Raw genomic sequence first — 17,318 nt, 5'->3', positions numbered from 1 at the left:
TGGCATCCAAGAATTCTGCCACTGGTCTCATCTGCAGTTGGTGACCAGTGAGATGCATGAAGACAACATCCCCACCAGAGACTTGTGGCAGCGAACTGTGGTCGACCGGGTTTTGCTGAAGCAGTGCACCTTTTGCAGAAGTGCCGTCCCTCTCTCGTCCGAGGGCCTGGCTCTGCAAGTGCTGGTGACTAGCAGGGCCCCAAGGGAAAGCATCTTCCGAGAGGGGTCCAACTGTAATTTAGGGAAGTTGATGGAGAACCCCAGGTGTTGAAGACATTGGATCGTGACGGCAGTGTGGGACTCGGCAAGAGAGTAGGAGGGTGTTCTTATTAATCAGTCGTCTAAGTATGGGTAGACGTGCACTCCTCTTTGCTGCTGGTGAGCCACCACTGGTGCGAGGCATTTGGTGAACACCCGAATGGCTGATCTGAGCCCGAAGGGAAGAGCCTTGAACTGATAGTGCACTCCTGCCACCGCGAAACGAAGGTAACGCTGGTGTGAAGGGTGAAAAGGAATGTGAAAGTATGCGTCTTCGAGGTCGAGGGACGCTAGGAAATCCCCCTGCTGCATCTGGCATAGTACTTGTTGCAATGTTACCATGCGAAAGGTTTGTGCCTTTAGAAACTTGTTGAGCACCCTTAGTTCTAGTATGGGTCTCCAACCCCCTGGTTTGTTCAGTAAGCCCTTTTTTCTTACCAAGAAGTAGCGGGAATACACCCCCTTCTGCATCTCATTCCTGGGGGCCTTTTCCACAGCGCCCTTTCATAGCAGAGACTGCACTTCCTGGACCAGAAGGAGCTGCAATCTTTCTGGTTTGCGTACCGGAGGAATGTCTGGAGACCACTTTATGAACTCCAGCGAGTGCCCCTGATGGAGGAGGGACAGCACCCATTCGTCGGATGTGATTCAAGCCCATTCGTCGATGAAGTTTGATAGACGACCCCCCACTGGGGTGCTGAAGTGGGAGGCTCCGGCTCTCGGCCGGTCATGTCTGCTTGCCGGACTGGCCCCTAGGGTGGGAGGAGCCTCAGCGTCGCTGGGAACCCCTGTAGGACTGGGTTTGCTTGCTGTACTGATCCCCAGATGAATAAGGGATCTTGTAGGACGAAGACGACTGGTGCGTACTGTGGTTGTCCTGCGAAGTTCTGTTATAACACCCTTTCCCCGAACAAAAGGACTGGCTCCTGTGTTTTATGTGCCCAGGGATTGGGCGGTTTCAATGTCTGTCTTTATGGCCTGCAGGGCCGCATCCACCTTTTTCCCAAATGCTGTGCCATCGAAGGGCATGTCTGTAACCCAGGATTGGACATCTGGTCGAAAGTCCGTGGCCTTGAGCCAACCTTGTCGGCATAGGACCACTCCATTACCCATCTAGCGATAGCCCGTGTCAGCAATGCCGACGGAGACAGTAATGGCATGGTCAGATACAATCTCACCCACATGGAGAATGTCCAGTGCCTCTTGCTTTTTGGCCTAAGGCAAGAATTCCAACAGGAGCCCCAACTTGTACCATAACTCGCGATCATAGCAGGTGAGTATTGCCATAGTCGTGGCACCTGTCGTGATGATTCTCTTGCCGAAGGCGTCAAGGCGCTTGCCCTCCTTGTCCGGGGACACTGAGCAGCATGAAGAGGGGTCGGCTGACCTCTTCCTGGCCGCCGCAGAAACAACAGAGCCTGGGGTGGGCTGTGTGCGGAGCCAGGCAGAAACGCTCTGTGAGGCCCTGTATTTTTGGTCAAAACGGTCCTTCTGCAACTAGGCCATCCTCACAAATGTCCTCAAGTAGTGGGATTGACATGATGGACTTCCTGCGCTGTTCCCTGCATTGATATAAGATGCTCTCCTTTCTTTGCTCCTCTGGTGCTAAGCCGAACATCGTGGATGCTCTAGACACGAGCACATGGAAAGCTCCTACTTCGTCAGGGGGAAAATCCCTGAGAGGAATCTCATCTGGCTCACCATCCGCAGTGATGAAATAGTCCAACTCATCTGTTTGATCGGAATGAGTGGGAGACGTGCCCTCCTCAGACTCTGTGTCCGCTTCCTAACTGTCAGGGACTCCTGTGCTGACTGGTGCCTTTGCGGCCAAGGGGGGCAAGGAATGTCGTGCCCCTCTCTGGACGGTCCTGGGGCCTCAGCTGGCATCCGCCTGCTGGGTTCAGCAACCAGTGATCTTACGGGCAGTGCATGCAAGATCGCAACCAGTGTTGTCAGTGTTGACAAAAGATCCAGTGATATGTTCATTTGAGGGAACGTCTGTTGATGCTGAACTGCTCCTGTTGAGGGCATGGGGTTCCATTGGGGCAAAGGTTGTAGAGGCTGTAAAACCCCACTGATGGCAGGGGGTTCAAAGATGGTGATTTAATGAGGTTTGCCTTACCCCGCGGTGGACTCCTCTGTGGCAGTGTGCTAGGGGAAGATGGCTGCTGTGAAATAACAGCTTCCTCCTCTTCTGAATACGAAGGACTTGGTTGTGGGACCATGAGGCCACCTCGTAATAGAGCCACCCCTAGGTTTGGAAACACAGTTTGTGGACAATCTTGCTGTGCTTCCGCTGTGTCGGTGCGGGTATCAGGGCCAACAGCTGTGGTGACAATCGTCTGGCAGGATTTGTGACTCGTTGGCAGTGCTGTCGACAATGGTATGGTCGACGCGCTCTTGGTTGTATCCATCGAGGTTGAGGTCGATGACAGTCCTATCATCTTGGTTGATGATGGCCCTGGTGTTGACGTCGGTGAAGTAGATGATTTAGTCGCTGACGATGTCTTAGATGGTTTCGTCCCCGATGATGGCGGCAAGTCTGTGCACTTAGCTGCCGTCGTCGAACTCAGTGTATGCTGGTACGGGAACAACGGTGCTGGTAGCTTACCGGCACCATTGTTACCGGACCGGCATACTCGTAATGAGGCCCTATGTCTGATACTTTCTGCATCGAAAATTCAGAATCTCATTCTTTCATTGTACAAAATTATAAGTTACTCACATTAGTGACTAACATACTCTTAGTACATAGTCCCCTTTCCTCCATACTGTCTGGGCGTCCCTTCCAAGGGACAGGAGACAGAACCTTTTTCACCAGAAAAAACCTTCTTCCCCTTTAAATTTAGAGGCGCACAGGGGTGCAGCCTTGGGACCATGCGCGGCCCTGACTGCCCCCTCCGGCGCCACAGCTCAGTCCTGCGTCGACAATAGATTTAACATTGCCTAATGACACCTGTATTATTAGGGGGGAGGGTGGTGGGGCGTATGGAGGAAAGTGGACTATGGACTAAGAGTATGTTAGTCACTACGGTGAGTAATTTATAATTACTCTTACGTCCCATCCCCTTTCCTCCATACTGCAAGGGCGATTACGACTGAATGTAGCCCCAGGGTGAAGAGGAGACCCGCCTTAAGCAAATAGGTTCCTGAGAACCACCTGTCGGAAAGCTGCATCAGATCTAGAGCCAGCATCCAAACAGTAATGCTAGCAGAAAGCCGAGGGAGTGGCCCAAGTGGCCGCCCTGCTTATGACTTGCCAAGGGACATGGTGCTGAAATGCAATGGCCGTTGCCTTGGCCCTGACTGCGTGGGCGTGCATGTTCGCCGGAAGTGGCCTGTGCTGGCCCTCGTATGCTTCTTTGATGGCCGAGACCATCCAGCGGGATATGGAGGCCTTGGAGGCCTGATAGCCTGGTCTTGCACCTCCGAAAGTGACAAACAGGGCGTCTGATTTGCGGAAGCCCTTGGTCCTGTGAAGGTAGAATTTCAGGGCACGCCTGACATCCAGGCGGTGCAGAACCCTCTGTGCCTCATCCTTAGGATCGGCAAAAAACATAGGAAGGGCTATTTCCTTGTTCAAATGGAAAGCAGACGGCACCTTAGGCAGAAATGCTGGGTGTGTCTGCAGGACTACTTTGTCCCTGTGAAAGGTAGTATATGGTTCTGAGGCGACCAGAGCCTGGATTTCGCTAACTCTGCGAGCCGAGGTGAGGCCGACTAGTAAGGCTGTTTTAATGGTGACCAGCCTGATGTCCGCGGACATCATTGGCTCAAACGGTTTGTGTGCCAGGGCGCCCAAGACTATGTTCAGGTCCCACACAGGGTGTGGCCTCTTGATGGGTGGGTAGAGCCTTGTGAGCTCCGTCAAATGTCTCTTGACAATCGGATTGGAGGAGGAGAAGACCCCCTACTCTGAATTCCTGTAAGCGCCGATGGCTGCGAGGTAAGTGCAGCAGGTGTCCACCTGCACGCCAGAGTGGGCGAGGTGCTCCGAGAAGGTGAGCACGTCGTCCAAAGTGCATGCCAGGGGGTCGATTTCCCTGTAGTCTGCCCAGTGGCAGAAGCTGGTCCATTTACTTTTATACTGGGCCCTGGTAGCCTTGCTCCTTGTGCCCTGTATGCTTTCTAGATTAGCCTGGGAGAGGCTGATGTGCCTTAGCGTTACCTGCTCAGGAACCACGCTGTGAGGGCTCGTTTATGTGGCACGGGGTCAATGACCCTGCCCCCCTGATGCGCGAGAAGGTGTGCTGGGCCCGTCAGAAGGTGAATCAGTGACATCTCTGAGAGGCTTAGCAGCTCCCAGAACCATGGCCTGGCTTGCCATCATGGAGCTATTAGAATGATATTGAGCTGGGGAGACTCCTTGATCTTGCAAATCACTCTGTGAATCAACAGAGTGGGCGGGAAGGCGTACGCTGTCCTGCCGTCCCACTGAATCCGAAATGCATCGCCCAAGTAGCCAGGGCACTGTCCCTGCCAGGAGGCGAACTGAGGGCACTTCTTGTTGTGCCTGGTGGCAAAGAGATCCCCCTGGGGGAGACCCCATCTGTTGAAGATCTCCTGAATAACGAGGTTGTTTAGCTGCCACTCGTAATTGTCCGTCCCAACCTGCTTAGCCTGTCCGCCTCCAGGTTGGATTCCCCGGAAGGAGGACTGCCGTGAGGTTGATGTCATTTTCCAGGGCCCACTCCCACATGCTGATTGCCAGTCTGCACAGAGGAGGGGATCTGGTGCCTCCCTGCTTGTTGACATAGTACATGCTGGTCGAGTTGCCTGTCTAGATGAGGACAACCTTGCCCCTGAGAAGTGGGAGGAATGCTCTGAGCGCTAGCCAGATGGCGTTCAGCTCCAACCAATTGATGTGGTATTCCTGCCCCTGTCAAGTCCAGGTGCCGTGGACTGAGAGATTGCCCAGGGTGGCTCCCCAGCCCTCGAGCGAGGAGTCCGTGGTGATGGTGACCTGCGGGGTGGGATGCCGGAAGGGCTTGCCCATCTGTAGGTTGCAGTCCCTGGACCACCATTTGAGGTCTGGGAGGAGAGATGGAGGAAAGTTGATCATCTCGGATTGATAGCCCCCCTCCTGGTTCCATGAGGCCGCGAAGTGCAGCTGAATCCTCCTCATCCTCGGTCTCGTGTGTGGGACGGCTAATATGACCGCCGCCAAGAGACTCAGGAGATGCTGGTACCACCATGTCAAGGTCACCTGTCCGCTGAGGAAGTGGGTGGTGGCCCTCTTGATGGCCGAGATCTTGTCCTCCGATGGAAACACCTTCTCGGAGCATGTGTCCCAAATGAGGCCCAAGAATGTCAGAGTCTGCGTGGGCTGCAGCTTCGACTTCTTGAGATTGAGCGAAAAGCCTAGATTGTGCAATGTGTTCATAAGGGCATGGGAAGAGTGGTGAACCGCTTCCGGAGATGTAGCCCTGAGGAGCCAGTCGTCGAGGTATGGGTAGATGTGGAGGCCCTGTGCTCTGAGGAGGGCAGCCACAGTATTCACGAGTCTGGTAAAGACCCTGGGGGCCCGAGTTGAGGCCAAAGGAAGAACCTTGTATTGGAAATGGTAGCCCATGTTCCTGAACCGTAGGAAAGAACGATGGGGCTGCCAAATCGGGATGTGTAGGTACGTGTCCTTCATATCCAGGGAGCACATCCAGTTTCCCTTTGAACAATGTCTTCGCTATAAAAGCTGGCGTAACCATCTTGAATTTTTGTAGAGGTAAGGAGAGGTTGAGGGTTGAAAGGTCCAACACAACTCTCAGGCCGACCTGGTTATTTTTCTGAATGGTGAAAATCCTGGACTAAAAGCCTAAGCCTCGCTGAGAGGCTGGGACTTCCTCCACGGCCTGGCTCTCTACGAGTGACCGGATCTCCGTCAGAAGAGTTGCTGTCCAAACTTGAGGGAGTGGAGGGGCGGAGAGAGGAGAGGCTGGGATGGGTAGGCGGTACCCCGTGGATACTACGGAGAGGATCCAGGGGACCGCGAAATTCTGGTGCCAGAAATGTGCATGGAGAGCAAGCCTGCCCCCCACTGCAGTCACGTGGACCCAGAGGGACGTGTCATGCCTTCTTTCCCTCAGAGGCTGACGTGGAGGAGGGGGACTGGAAAAACCCCTTAACCCCCCCCCACACCCACCTTTTTGTTGCTTGCACCGATTTGGAGTCGGCGAGCGGTCCGGCTGCCTGGATCTCCATTCCTGGAAGCCACGGAACCCTCTGTATGTACACCCCTTGTCAGAGCGCTGCTGTGACTGGGTGTACAATATGGGCATGGTCTTTGTCAAGATGGATAAAGACTTGGCCGTTTGTGAGCTGTTTTTCTTTTTGGCCAGCTCCTCATCCATGGTGGAGTAAAAGAGGTCACCCCCCTCGAACGGCATGTCTAATATACATTCGCGTTCCTGGACGTCCAGGTTGAATTTCATTGCATGGAGCCAGGCTGTCCTTCTCATGTCCATGGCGATACAGATGGCACGACCAGAGATGTCAATATGGGCCACAGTGGATTCCATGAGGTCATGCACCACCAGCTTGGCCTCGGCCAGTCCCGCCTTGAAACGTGATTGGCTCTGTGTAAGGAGTTCCGGGAGGAAGTCCGCAATTTCCCACCATAATCTTTGGTTAGCGGCAGCTAGCATGGCATCTGTGTTGCCCTGACGAAGATGCAAGGGCGCGTTGGAATACAGCTTCTTCCCATACGCCTCCAAGATCTTCTCCTCCTTGCCTAGCAGCGTCGCCGAGGAGGAGGCTGAGGACAACTGAGGATTGGAGTATAGTGATGCTGCAGTGATCACAGACGAGTGTGGCTGAGGATGGGCCGATAGCAAGAGTGTATCCCCCTCCATCTGCCTGTACTTGGCGTCCATGTGTCGACTGACCGGATGGACCGAGTGGGGCTTGAGCCAATCCTTTTTGGCCAGGGAGACTACATCGGTCTGCAGTGGAATTCGCGTTTTGGCAGAGGGGCGTCGCGTGAGGACCTCAGAAAGCAATATCATAGACTGCCACCAAAGCCACCAAATGCTAAACCAACTGCCTTTCCTTTCTTGCCCACTCATGGGATAATTTCATTCCCTATGATAGCTTTACAGACCATCTCCATTAATGTTTGGGATTTTGACCTTCCTTAGCCTATGGCCCCGCCCATCTTGTACACATTTTTACCAACATTCATATATACAACCTGCCCTAGTATCGAAAAGCTTTGGAATTAAGTGCTGGTCGAAACCAGCACAGGATGGTCTGAAAGAAGTCCATCTCCTACAACCAATGAGGTCAAATTTGAAGTCAAACTCCTCTCTTCTCCGCAGCAACTTGAAGGTAGAAACCATCTGGGGAGACATTCTTACAAAAAGCGTCTTAAGTGGACCACGTAACTGCCCAACATAGTTCACAGATAGGGACATGTCTCTGAAAGGCCACAAATGCTGCCTTTACTCTGCTTAAGTGGGATGAAGGCTCTTCAGCACTGAAATCCCTTGCAGTTCATATGAGTGAGTTATGCAGGAAACAAACAATCTGTCTAGGTCAGCCTTAGCTATTTTCTTGCCACGGCCAAGATCACTTTTGTGACCGAAAAAAAAGATGATCTGTAATCCTTTATTGTTTATTTCTCTTGGGATAAAATTGTGATGATCTTGAGCCATCCAGAATATCCAATGTTCTCTCGGCCAAGGAAACAAACGCCAGGCTGAAAAAACTGACAGCATAATTCCTTGATTGAGACAGTTTACGGCTCCTATGACAAAAGAGCTTGACGTTCTCTAATTTCTCTTTCACATATTAATGCGAGAAGGAAAACAGTCTGCCAGGAAAGTAAGTCCAGACCAGAGGACATTTTAGGATTGAAAAATGAAAAATTGAAAATACTCTAACTGAAGAATAAAGATGAAGCCATCAAAATGATGCTATTGTCTTTTTTTTTTTTAAAGGTCTCTGAAGAAATCAGTTAATGTTTACAAGAATCAATGAGGATCCCTCTTCGTGCAAGATAAGCAAAAAAAATATTGTGCAAAGTAGAAAGAAGAGGATTAATTTTTCTGTCCTGAGCCAATTTCCTTTCAATGGTCTTAACACACTCTTTGCTGACAGTATTAACATTTTTTAATTATTCCTAATTAAATCATCAGATGTTCGGAATATGTAAATTATGCAAAAAAACGTGGGCCAGAACCGCACATGGCTCTTGGGCTCAGCAGTAACATGTGGCAAATAATGTGCTATAGAGGACACAGGCAAGCTTCTAGTAGGAGTTATGGGAACCAGAACCAGGCTGGGTAGGAAAGCTGCATGCTATCTGGCGGAGTTCACACTGTGGAAAATGGAGGGACTCACTTGGACTTAGGTAGGGTGGGTTCTAAAACACGGTACTGATCCATTATCTTCTCCACCAGCTTCTGCTTCTCCCTGCGCAGTTCATTCAGTTTATCCCTGAGAAAAATATAAGAGAAAGATGGGAGGCTTCACATCAATGCTGGAGCCACAAAGCGAGAGTAAGGGCGGGGGTTGTCATACAGCAAAACACTGGTCAGAAAGGATTGCAAGTTGTGTTGCTGCACAATAGAGGATATAGAAAAAAATGCAGTCAGCAATAATACAGTGTTCAGAAAGAGAAAATGGCATTACTGAACAACACTAGCATCAGAAAGAGAAAAAAGGGTCAATCAAAATCAAAGGTGTCAGAAAGTAAAAAGGATGCCACTCAATAGCAAATGATACACAGAAAGGGGGGGGCTCAAATATTCATTCAGGGGCCAGGAAGAGAGAGAGAAAAAGAGGGGGCAGAGGGGAGCAAGATACAGTTAATGCAGGAGCCAGAAAATGATGATAGTTATTGAAGAACGCAGAGCCCAAAAAAAGAGGAGGTCCTTCAATAATGGCTTGGCCAAAAAGAGAGTGGGCCAATTCAGCAATGCAGCCAGGGTAGAAAGGGAAATACATGTGTTAAACACAACAGTGGCAACAGGGCCTCTCAACATGAAAGGGGTTACCAAACAATACAGGAGCCAAAGTAAAATGGGGCACTCAACAATACAAGGGGGCAGAACGAGATGGGGGCCACCCAACAATAAAGGGTCCAGAAGGAGATGTGGACCCATTCAATAATACAGGATTCGAACATAGATGGGGGTATTCAACAATACCGGGGCAGGAGATAGACAGTGATCATTCAACAGTGCAAGCTCCAGAGAGAGAAACCAGCACGTAAGTCAAAACAAGGTGCAGAATGGGGAGAGGTGATCAAAATGGGCCAGATACATGCAGTCGCCGTTCAACTAAACAGGGTCTAGAGCAAGAGACAGTTTTGTTGAACAGTACAGGGGGCCAGAAAAAAAGAGGGGCTGGAGAGAGAGACAGAGAGACAGCGAAATGGTCACTCAACAATTCATGGTCTAGAAAGAGACTCAGGAATAGAGAGACCATCAAGGGATGGGGGTGAATCATTAAACAATACAGCACAACCTGGGACCAAGGGAGCACTGATAAATGCCCGCTCCATGGTAGCCCACGCAACTGACATTTCCGACCTACTCTACAATGAAGACCTGGACTTCTTAGCTGTTACTGAATCCTGGCTACACCCAACAGCAGGCCCCGCAATTATGCTAGCCATTCCAGATGACTATACCCTACTAAGACTTGATCGTACCACCTCTCGAGGCGGAGGTCTCGCCATTATAGCTAAAACTAAATTCCCCCTGACTATTGAGACACCTCCCGATGCAGGATCTTGTGAATCCTTAACTGCTAAACTAACCATATCCAACACACAATCCATCTCCATTAACCTCATTTACCGACCACCTGGCCCCCTAGGGTCATTTGAAGAAGACCTTACAAATATCCTATCTAATAATCTCAAGAACTCCTCACAAAGCATTTTATTAGGAGACTTTAACCTGGGCTTTAGCGACCCCACAGATACTAACGCTATAACAATTAACAATACCTTAGAGGAATTGGGCTTTTCCCAGAAGATCACGGAGCCTACTCATGCCAAAGGTAGAACTCTGGACTGGCTAGCTGTGCACAATTGCCCAGTCCTGATCTCCTCTATACTTCCACAGCCTTGGACAGATCATAACTTGATCTCGTTTACACTAGAGGCGACACCAGCGCAAATTGATAGTATAGCTCCAGCTGTCCAGACGAGAAATAAAAAGAACATTACCCCTGAAAATCTGATCCCATTGATCGCACCGACCTTGAACGCCATCCCGGACCATACGGACCCCGCTATGATGGTAGACATTTACAACAAAGTCATGCTCTCATCTCTTGATGTCATAGCCCCACTGCAACTGAAAAAGAGCAAACCTAGAAAACACATCAACTCTTGGTTTTCCCCCCATCTCAAAGCCCTCAGACAGGAAAAGCGACGCTGCGAAAAAATCTGGAGATCACATCCCTCGGAAAAAAACAAGAGTAACCTAAGTAGACTAGCCTCCCAATACAAAAAAGACATTATCCTGGCCAAACAAACGTCCTATAGCACCCGAATCCTACAAGCCAAATCTAACACCAGAGAGCTCTTTACTATACTAAAAGAGGTTGAATCTCCCGTCCAAGCGCCTGACTCATGCCTCAAGGACAAAAACTGGTGCACGGGTATACAAAATGCCTTAGCCAACAAAATCTCCTCCCTCAAGACAAAGATAAACACCAAAAAATATTCCCTTCTCTCTTCTACTAAGCCTAGTAATCTCACCCCTAAAAAGACTCACCCCACTCAGACGCACCCCCATGCTCATAATCCCCAATTCAACTTCCACAGAGTATCTATCAAAGAGGTAGAAAAGGTCATTCTCTCTCTCAAACCATCGAACTGCCATGGGGACCTATGTCCTGCACAATTCATTAAGGATGCAGCTCGTGATCTAGCACCATTTATTACCAAACTAATAAATGCGTCATTCACATCAGGCATCGTACCTAACAATCTGAAACAATCATGGGTCCTCCCCTTGCTCAAAAAACTGAATCTAGACCCCTCTACTGCCACTAATTACCGCCCCATCACCACAATACCATTCCTTCTTAAAATCATCGATAAAGTAGCATACCAACAAATCCAACACCACCTCGAGCACTTCCAGCTCTTAGGAGTCAGACAATCGGGCTTCAGGCCTCAACATGGTACCGAAACTGCACTCATAGACCTTAAGGCACAGATAGATGAACTGAGAGATCAGGGCAGGACCGCACTCCTGCTACTTCTTGATCTCTCAGCTGCCTTCGACCTGGTCGACCACAAGATCTTATGTGATCACCTTCAAAAAGCAGCCCATTTCTCTGAAGAGGCTACTGACTGGATCCAATCCTTTCTAAACAACCGCACAATGAGAGTCTTCTCACTACTAGCAGCAGCCGACCCAACGCCCATCACCTGTGGCGTGCCCCAGGGATCATGCGTTTCCCCGACACTGTACAACATATTCACGAAGCCCCTTTTTGATGATCTAGATGGTCTGGGTATCACCTACACCAATTATGCCGATGATACCCAGATCCTCATCCCGCTGACGGGGGATTATGATAAGGATTTGGCCTTCGTCAATGGAGTGTACCTCATCATTCAGGCATGGATGGCCTCACACGGTCTATGCCTGAATGATGACAAAACGGAACTCCTCATTCTGGGATCGCAACATAACCTTAGCAAGTTGGACCAAAATTACTCCTCCTTTGTAATTGACAACAATAAGATCACGGTAGCCAAGGAGGGCAAAACCCTCGGCTTCTACCTAGACTCCACTCTCACCTTCAAAAAACAAGTTAATGCCATGGCCTCTGCCACAGCTTATACTTGCAAACTCACCAGAGCAGCTAAACCTTTACTCTTTCCTTCCAACTGCATCACACTAGCCAGGGCGTTGATCCTGTCCAAGCTGGACTATTGCAACACACTTTATGTAGGCTGCAACAAATATATCACTAACAAAGCACAGATCCGTCAAAATAATGCCCTAAGAGCGGCCCTCAGAATCCCGAAGAAAGCCCACATTTCTGACTCTAGAAGATCCGTCAAGTGGCTATCCACTAAAGACAAAATTTTCCTCAAATCGGTGTCCTTGACTCACAAATGTCTCCACCAAGCAGCCCCTCAATACCTTATCACTAGATTCACCAGACCCACTTCCTCTCGCCCTTCCTGGATGGCCAACTCTAATCTCCTTCTGGTGCCTAAGTTTAAACGTACTATGTCGGGAGGGAACAGCTTTTCGGTAAAAGCAGCACAATTCTGGAACTCCCTCCTACTTGTAGGGAGGACCTTCCCTACCGCCAATTTAGATCTAAAACCATCCATTGGCTCAAGGCTCACGACACATAACGACCGCCTACTCTCTTGCTGCCCTGATGCCCCACACCACTATGTTTGTAAATATGTACATTTAGGTTGTCATCTGTTTGGCTTAGATATCTGTCATGAGACAACCTGCACCTTGTATATAATATTGCCTATATTGTTTATCCCTGTAATTTAAGCCTCCTCGGCGTGCATTGTCTCCATTTTACACGTCCAGCACTGTAACCATTAGCCGGACCGCGTACCTTTGTATGTAACCAAGCTTTGCAATCCTCTTGTTGCCTCTGCGCCTTGCTACCTCTTGGTTAGGTGCGCAATATAAATAAAATAAATACTAAATACTAAAAAATTAAGAGAGCGAAAGCGAGAGTCACACAAGTAGCTAGCCCAGAGAGAGAGTGAAGGAGCCACTCAACACTGCAGGGTCAATGGGTGATAGCGATAACTCAACAATACATTGGCCAGACAGAAATGAGGGTCACATAACACAGAGCCAGAAAGAGAGAGACTGAGACCAGGCCACTATACACGGGTCAGGGAAATATAGGGCCCACTTCACGATACAGTTGAAGCATGGGACATGGTCACTCAACAATATGGAGGTCATAGAAATAGACAGAGGGTTACTCATGGTATAGGGTGCAGAAAGATACGGGACAGGAGAGAATGGGTCAGCGAGAGTGGGGATTGCTGTCTCAACAAGCATTTGGAGGGGTGTCAGATTGGGAGGGGTCACAAAATGTGGGACTCACTGGTAGAGTCGTTGCTCCTCATGGAATAGGTCCTTACTCTCCATTGTTCTCTCCATTAGTGTCCGGTTCTCCTGGGTCACAGCCTGGATCTGCTGCAGTAGGTGCCGGTTTTCCTCCTCCAGGTTACCCTTCAGCTGGGCCATGAGCTGTAAAAAGAAAAAAAGTACATCACACGTTTGTCTGGGACGGACAAAGGAAGGAAGACTAACACAGATTGAGGCAGACAAAGAAGAATTGTGGAAAGATAAAAAAACGAAATGCATATGTCATATCAGCCCATCTGGGCCCAGACTAAAAGCAGCAGGTGTAGAAAAAACTGCACTTCCAAGTCCTAAGCGAGCCCTTAGAAGAAAAAGTGAAGAATTTGACTACTTGAGGATGAGGCCTAGTAGAATTTAATTAGGTGATGTCATATTCAGCTTGTAGCGATTTGCCGTGCTTGGGAGCCATGTAACCAGCTTTAGAGCAAGACGCTACAATGCAGAGAAACAAACATCCACTCTAGAATGTGACTGCTTTTAGAAGTGTTGTACTTTCTAAACTAACTTAGCTATTCATTTACATAGCTCTTAGAGGTATGTAGTAAGGTGCTATAAAAGCTGAAACATATATAAATGCTTATTGTGCATACATTATATATGAGTAATGTGTAACTTAGCCATTAACAAGAAAAGTCAAACCAAGCAGCTTGTGCATGAGATAGAAACCTTTGTAACGGATTCTCCATACAAAACTAGGAACCTGTTTTGATAGGGATAAGCCTCTTTCTTTTGCTAGTATTAACTGAAGCCTCTCTTGTTTGCTTATATTAAGCGCGGCCTAGAGCATTTATTGATAAAACCGTCAGACTGTTGCTGATTGTCCAAAAGGTGACACGCATTCTGCCATAAGCAGACGGCACGGCGATGAGCGAGGGAGGGCGCTGCCAAATTAGGTGAGTCCTTACAGGAAAGGTAGAAAGATTTTGTACATTTTACACAAAAACTAATAGCTTTTGTTTGCAAAATGGAACGGCCTGCTGCCGATGCGTTATTATTCGTAGGCGTAGTGCTTTTGCTTACTCCTAGAGCAGCAACAGGCTTTTCCCTGGAACAGCTTCGCACTTTTTCGTCCATTAGATGGGACCCTGTATGAACTCCACTTTACCAGAAGAACAAGGCTGGATTTGATTGATTGCGGGGAGTTGCGGTGTGGGGGGGGGGGAGGGGGCCGGGGGGCAGCGACCGCTGCACGTGACGGAGGCCCAGGTGGGTTGACTGCATGTCTAGAGTACAGGCTCTGAGGCTAGGCACTGATTAAGAGGTCCCTTTGGCATTCTTCCTGCCTCTTCCCATCAGGAAATACTATATATGGGAAGCCCTTTTCTGGGCTCCAGTGCGCAACCCCCAGGCAAAAGTGGCGGTGCGTGTGCATCCTGGACGGATGTGGGGTCAGCTCACATACCAGCCAGGGGATGAACATCTGTTGCTGGGCAGATGTAGGACAAGAGGTCGTCCGCAATTGGACAGCCCCTGACAGTTTGATATGGTTCTGTATTACTTTGCCAACAGGATTTTTTTCGATGTAATTTTTAACGAAAACATTACAACTAAAAAAAACGAATTGAATTCTTTAATACTTTATGTTGGGGGCTCTCCCCACAAGTACACCTTTTCCCTATGCTTTGACCCCACCCAACCCCCTCCCCACCCCTTTTAACCCACCCATATCTTTCAATTTGTTTTTGCATCGTCATTACTTTGGTAAAAATTACATCGAAAAAACTCTGCAAAACAACATGATATCGTTTGATAGTGTAGATCCTTACTATTGGTGGGCTGGGGAAGTCCCCAGCCTGAATTTCGGATTAAAAGCAGTCGTTCTGAAGCTGTTGCCTGGACCGAAGACTGAATCCAAGACCCTGAAGAAGAGGAACAATGTGCTGTAAACCCGAAGACTGCTGTTGAAGATGACCAGCATTGCCTCCAGCCAAGTCTCTGTGAAGCCCTGGCTCTCTCTGCTCATCGGTGCTTCGAATCTTACGCTGGTGAAACCAACCTGTCTAGACCACTGCATATGAAGCCTGCCACCAGAATCCATGGCCAGTGTCCCAGAACCCTGTGGGCTGAACAGTTTCATCCAAGGCATTTCGTGTGATCGGTCCCCATCCTGAGTTGTGACTTGGAACTCTGCAGCCTATCAATTTGTGGCCTATAACTAGTCGTCCCACAGCTGCTGCTCTCGTGAAGGAAGGCGGGCCTTCCTGGAGATGCATCTTCTTCATCGCCACAGGTGAAACCTTCGGCAACTGATCAGGGTGATAGATCTTCGCTAGTGCGCTGCTGCCCATCTCTATCATGTCCTCGGCATCTGAATGATCAGGTTTTTATATATAGTTTGTTTGAATATGTTAAAGCTGCTTTATTATTTTGGACGTGTTCTATATGATTCATGTTTTTAAATGTTGCAAACTTAATGGAGAAATATGATTAAATAAATATGGATTGAGTAATACTGGTTATTACATGGTAGGCTTTAAAAATCACTTCACTGGGGCTTTGGAGGTCACCTCCTAAGAATAATTTTGGCATGTAATGGCCAATACTGCATTTTAAAGCACATGGGCCTGTTACATTGGTGAAAAAGTGGTTAGGAATAAAAAACATAAAAAATGAAATTTCTGAAGGTTTTGGGGCCTCCTTTTTTTCTGCCCAAAAGGGATTTTACACAAAACTTAGTGGCAAACATTGTTCAAAACTTTGAGCATTTGATGACTATTTCATAGACGGGTGTGGTGGTGGTGTTGACTAGGTATTTGAATTAATTTATTGACTTGTTTATTTAAACTTATTAACAGTAACTTAATTGGATTTAAATATAGGACAAATTAGTTATGACAGATATGTCATGCATTTTTACTTATCTTCCCGTTATCCATGTGCCAGATGGGTAGAGTATCAAACTATGACAATTTTTCCACTAGGACACTATAATAATAAATATAGGTGTCACTAAAAGCAATATTTCTGATAAATGTAATGCATGGTGGCATCAAACACAAACCTTACAAAAACGAGAGCATGCAAATGATTTAATAAAGGCACGTTGGGTATGCATGCCACTTATTTGTCCATTATGCTCCTACTAACTGTACAAAGGAACAGAATATGACAATTTTCTCCAGGACACACACGTGGTTCAATTACTTTGCTCATTAATACATTTACCAGCTCGGTAAAGTATCTGAAGATGAAAGAATTTGAACAATGACACTGCTATAATAAGAAAGGACATTTACTGAAAAATAATTTGCACAGTGGCAACAAACTCAAATCTTGCATATACAAAAAAAAAGCAAACTCGAACCACAGCAGGCTCATTGGCCAACATTCTTGCACAGTCCAAGAATCTGTCCTGGATATAATGCTACTGAGGTCTCACCACTTTAGCCTCTCCTTTTAGGCCTCCACACCATGGGCCGGAGCAACTGGCGACCAACAATTTAGGGTGCCGCGAGCAACATGTTGCTCCCGAGATACACATTGGGGACCACTGGCATAGATATTATGAGAATTCTTTATCTTCTGTGATGATCCCTCAGATAGCCTCACTTCTCCCCAGGGGGAGCCACTTTCCATGAGGCTAGGGTGATGAGGCTGCTAACTAATAGTCCCCCTAGGTGTGGTAACATGTGGGAGGATCTCATGGTGAGGGACTCCTCTCCTATAAGTACGTGATTGGGAGTGTGAGAAACCTGAAGGTGTCTCACTTCCTAGTGCCCAGGGATCTGTCATCCAAGTGGCCAGTAGATGGCCATCGCTATTGGATGCAGTTCATGAGGGTGGACCAGTGAGGGAGGATCACCTGGCGGAAGGGTCCTCAGGGAGTGGAAGTGGGACACCGAAGGGTGAGATGCGGTATCACCTTCCTTGTGACACCTGTTCCCTATCTTGCCAAGAAGGATATTTAGAAACTCTACCCCCCACCACTTTTCCAACACAAATACTTTATCACACTGTGAG

The 17,318-nt window shown here is 48.4% G+C and overlaps 1 protein-coding gene across 3 annotated transcripts in view; it reads right to left on the bottom strand.

The window, feature by feature from the left end:
- The window catches only part of CCDC88B (coiled-coil domain containing 88B), a 1,445,666-nt gene that overhangs the window by 544,151 nt on the left and 884,197 nt on the right, over positions 1-17,318 (bottom strand). For all 3 annotated transcript variants that reach the window (XM_069645149.1, XM_069645150.1, XM_069645151.1), the window contains exons 23-24: positions 13,318-13,463; positions 8,593-8,688 (exon numbers count right to left, since the gene is read on the bottom strand). In XM_069645149.1, the coding sequence (XP_069501250.1) occupies positions 8,593-8,688; positions 13,318-13,463 (242 nt within the window). The remainder of the gene's footprint in view (positions 1-8,592; positions 8,689-13,317; positions 13,464-17,318) is intronic.

This window comes from Ambystoma mexicanum, chromosome 2p (genome assembly GCF_040938575.1).
Source record: "Ambystoma mexicanum isolate Mex_15411 chromosome 2p, UKY_AmexF1_1, whole genome shotgun sequence".
NCBI classification, from domain to species: Eukaryota; Metazoa; Chordata; class Amphibia; order Caudata; family Ambystomatidae; genus Ambystoma; species Ambystoma mexicanum.
This window is presented reverse-complemented; position numbering and strand designations above follow the sequence as displayed.